The sequence below is a fragment of the Marmota marmota genome, unplaced genomic scaffold (assembly GCF_001458135.2).
Source record: "Marmota marmota marmota unplaced genomic scaffold, marMar, whole genome shotgun sequence".
NCBI classification, from domain to species: domain Eukaryota; kingdom Metazoa; phylum Chordata; class Mammalia; order Rodentia; family Sciuridae; genus Marmota; species Marmota marmota.
The window spans coordinates 19,237,254-19,239,982 of NW_026000211.1; the positions used below are offsets into that span (position 1 = coordinate 19,237,254).

A 2,729-nucleotide genomic window follows, 5' to 3' on the forward strand; every position below is an offset into this window, starting at 1 on the left:
TTTATATACATATTAGTTGTGTAAATGTTTAATAAATGTTAATCAATTTTAATTTTGTTTATTTTAATATCTCAGCAAAGACAGGTAATGATGGCAGTCCACATAAAGACATTCATGTAAAGCAAGCTGGAAAAGATTATTACTCTGTAATGAAACCTATCAAGAACACAGAAAAGAAACCTTGAAAGGTACTTGTCAAAATGGCGTTGAAGAAGAGATGCCACTATCTCTTTCCATAATATAGGGAAATAATCACCTGGTCTTGGATATATTTCAATAATAAATAACTTGAAGTGGTGTTCTGTCTATAATTGGGGTAAAAATTTCTTTTCCATTCAACGCTCACTAATTAAACATCTCTGCCAGATACTGTTGAAAATACAAAATTAAATAAATTAGTATAGAGCAAAATATTTGATTATTTCTTATAAATTTTGTAGGAGTAATGAGTCTACTTTGTAATATTTTATTCATTAGATATTATTAAGCTTCTACTTTGCCAGATATTACACACTCATCACACTCATTAATAAAAGAATATTATGAATGATTTTTTATATGTTGGCCATAGAAATTTTTGCTTATCTCAATGAGTAGCCTTACTTTAAACTATTTTCAAATACTAGGTCCCCCCTGACCCTCAGTTAATAATGAGTTGTGGGGAAGTAAAATCATATTTTTCTTAGAATTTGGCTCTGGTGTTTAGCATTCAAATTAGTTAAATTAAAAACAAAAACAACAACAAAAAACTTCTTACTGGTTGCCACCATGCCTCATATTTTTATTGAAGGGAAATAAAAGCAGATTGATATCCTGAAAGGCTAATTATCTTTCATACATTCTTGGTAATTTCATATTCATATGTGCAAAATTTTCTCCAAATGGAATTATTCATGTTCTAATGCTATCTCATTAGCAGCCTTATTTGACTTTCAAGATGAATATTACTAACATTGAATCCTACAATATGCATGTATGTTTTTAGCCACACTTATCCATTTTTCTGCTTTTTTGAAGGTTCAGATGTTTTATAAGCATTTCAACCTCCAGAGACTTTCTTGTTAAATTTTAAGTTTTTGGAAAGATAATACTTAGGAAGAGAACTTAAAGAGAGCCCTGATGATAGGTAACTTCTTGGGAATGTGTTTAGAATCCAGTTTAATCTGAGTTACATGTTCAGCTTCAAATGGTATCCTAAACAGATGTAGGCAATTTACCTGTTGCCTTGCATTGCAATGGGACAATCTGAAGTATAATCTTATAAGATTAATATTTTTACCTGATAAAATATAGTTCTTCAGAAAAGGGTTTTCAAAAGGCTCTGATGGTTTGGGGAAAGGTCCATAGAAAAGGATTAAGTATGGATAAACAGTAATACGTTTCTTGTCTTAGTTTTGGGTTCAGTTTTCTCAAAAAACTAATTACCTATGATGTGAATATGGTAAGTTCCCAAGACTCCTGTAGAACTTATGGAGATTGTGGAAAATATTAAATAGTTGGGAATGAATGAATGAATGAAGGCAGCGAGTATGGTCAAGTGGGTAACCTCAAGCATTTCTTGAGTATGGCTTGTGTCAACAAAGCCAACAACACAGGCATATCTGAGGAAGACTATTTACTTCCTAAGGGATCTTTGACAGAAGGAACCAATGAACTTTTCTAGGAGATACAACAACCCTTATAGCAACAGAACCTTCTCAATCAATTGGCAAAATAGTTATCACAGGAATAGAAGTTACTGTGATATGTTGTTTGTATTATGGACTTTCCCCCTTTTAGAGTAGTTTTGGAATTTGTTAAAGTCAGTGATTCTTACAAGTGAAGAATCAGCTTTTGGAAAAATGCAATGAAATGATTTTCCCAGTTTTCTGAGTAGGATAACAAGTCATATTTCTGATAATTCTGACTTGGCATTTTGTGGAGAAACAAGTTCTCTCAATGGTGGTTTTAGTAACAAAACTTTTATTTATCTTAGAAGATAACTGTCATTTCAGGCTTTAATGGCAACATTTATTAAAATTTAAGGGACCTGAAATACATACATACATATAAATACATGTGACGTGCAGTATTATACCTCCGTTACACAGCATTTGAATTCAGCATGAAAACACATATTTCAATTATTTAGGTACAAATATCTCAAAGATTTGATACAATAAGCATTTAAAGTTGACTATAAAGATATCCTCTCAATTACTGGTCCAATAATATGAAGCACTAAATTTTGCAAATAATTTTTGAGTCTTTTCCTACATTCAGAATGCCTTTTGACTTAAAAACCAAAAAAGTGTAATTTTTTCTTGTTATAAGAACAATAAGGGCTGGGGTTGTAGCTCAGTGGTAGAGTGCTTGCCTAGCCTGTGTAAGGTACTGGGTTTGATTCTCAGCACCACATATAAATACAGGTCTATCAACAACAACAACAAAATAAATAAGTAAAACCCAAAAATAAACAACAAAAAAAACCAAAAAAAAAAAAAAAACAAATAACATCATTGCTCCAATTCAATCATGTTCCTGAACACATCTGGGCAATTTCATGGAAAGAATTATATATATCATTACTTTTGATATAAAACTATACTTTTGAGATATAATTCATCTTGATGTTGTAATTTTGTTAATTACCTTGTAATTTTTATAGCCAAACTTTTTTTCTAGTGCTTTAATAATCAATGTCCAAGCTAGGTATGGTAGAGCACGCCCGTAATCCGAGTGGTTCTGGA

At 31.3% G+C, this 2,729-nt stretch overlaps 1 protein-coding gene across 1 annotated transcript in view; it reads left to right on the plus strand.

The window, feature by feature from the left end:
- Spata4 (spermatogenesis associated 4) overlaps nt 1-356 on the plus strand; it is a 9,446-nt gene extending 9,090 nt beyond the window's left edge. The window contains exon 6 of the mRNA XM_015486077.2: nt 81-356. Coding sequence (XP_015341563.1) covers nt 81-185 — 105 coding nt within the window. The 3' untranslated portion in view covers nt 186-356. The remainder of the gene's footprint in view (nt 1-80) is intronic.
- Nucleotides 357-2,729: the final 2,373 nt, after the last annotated feature.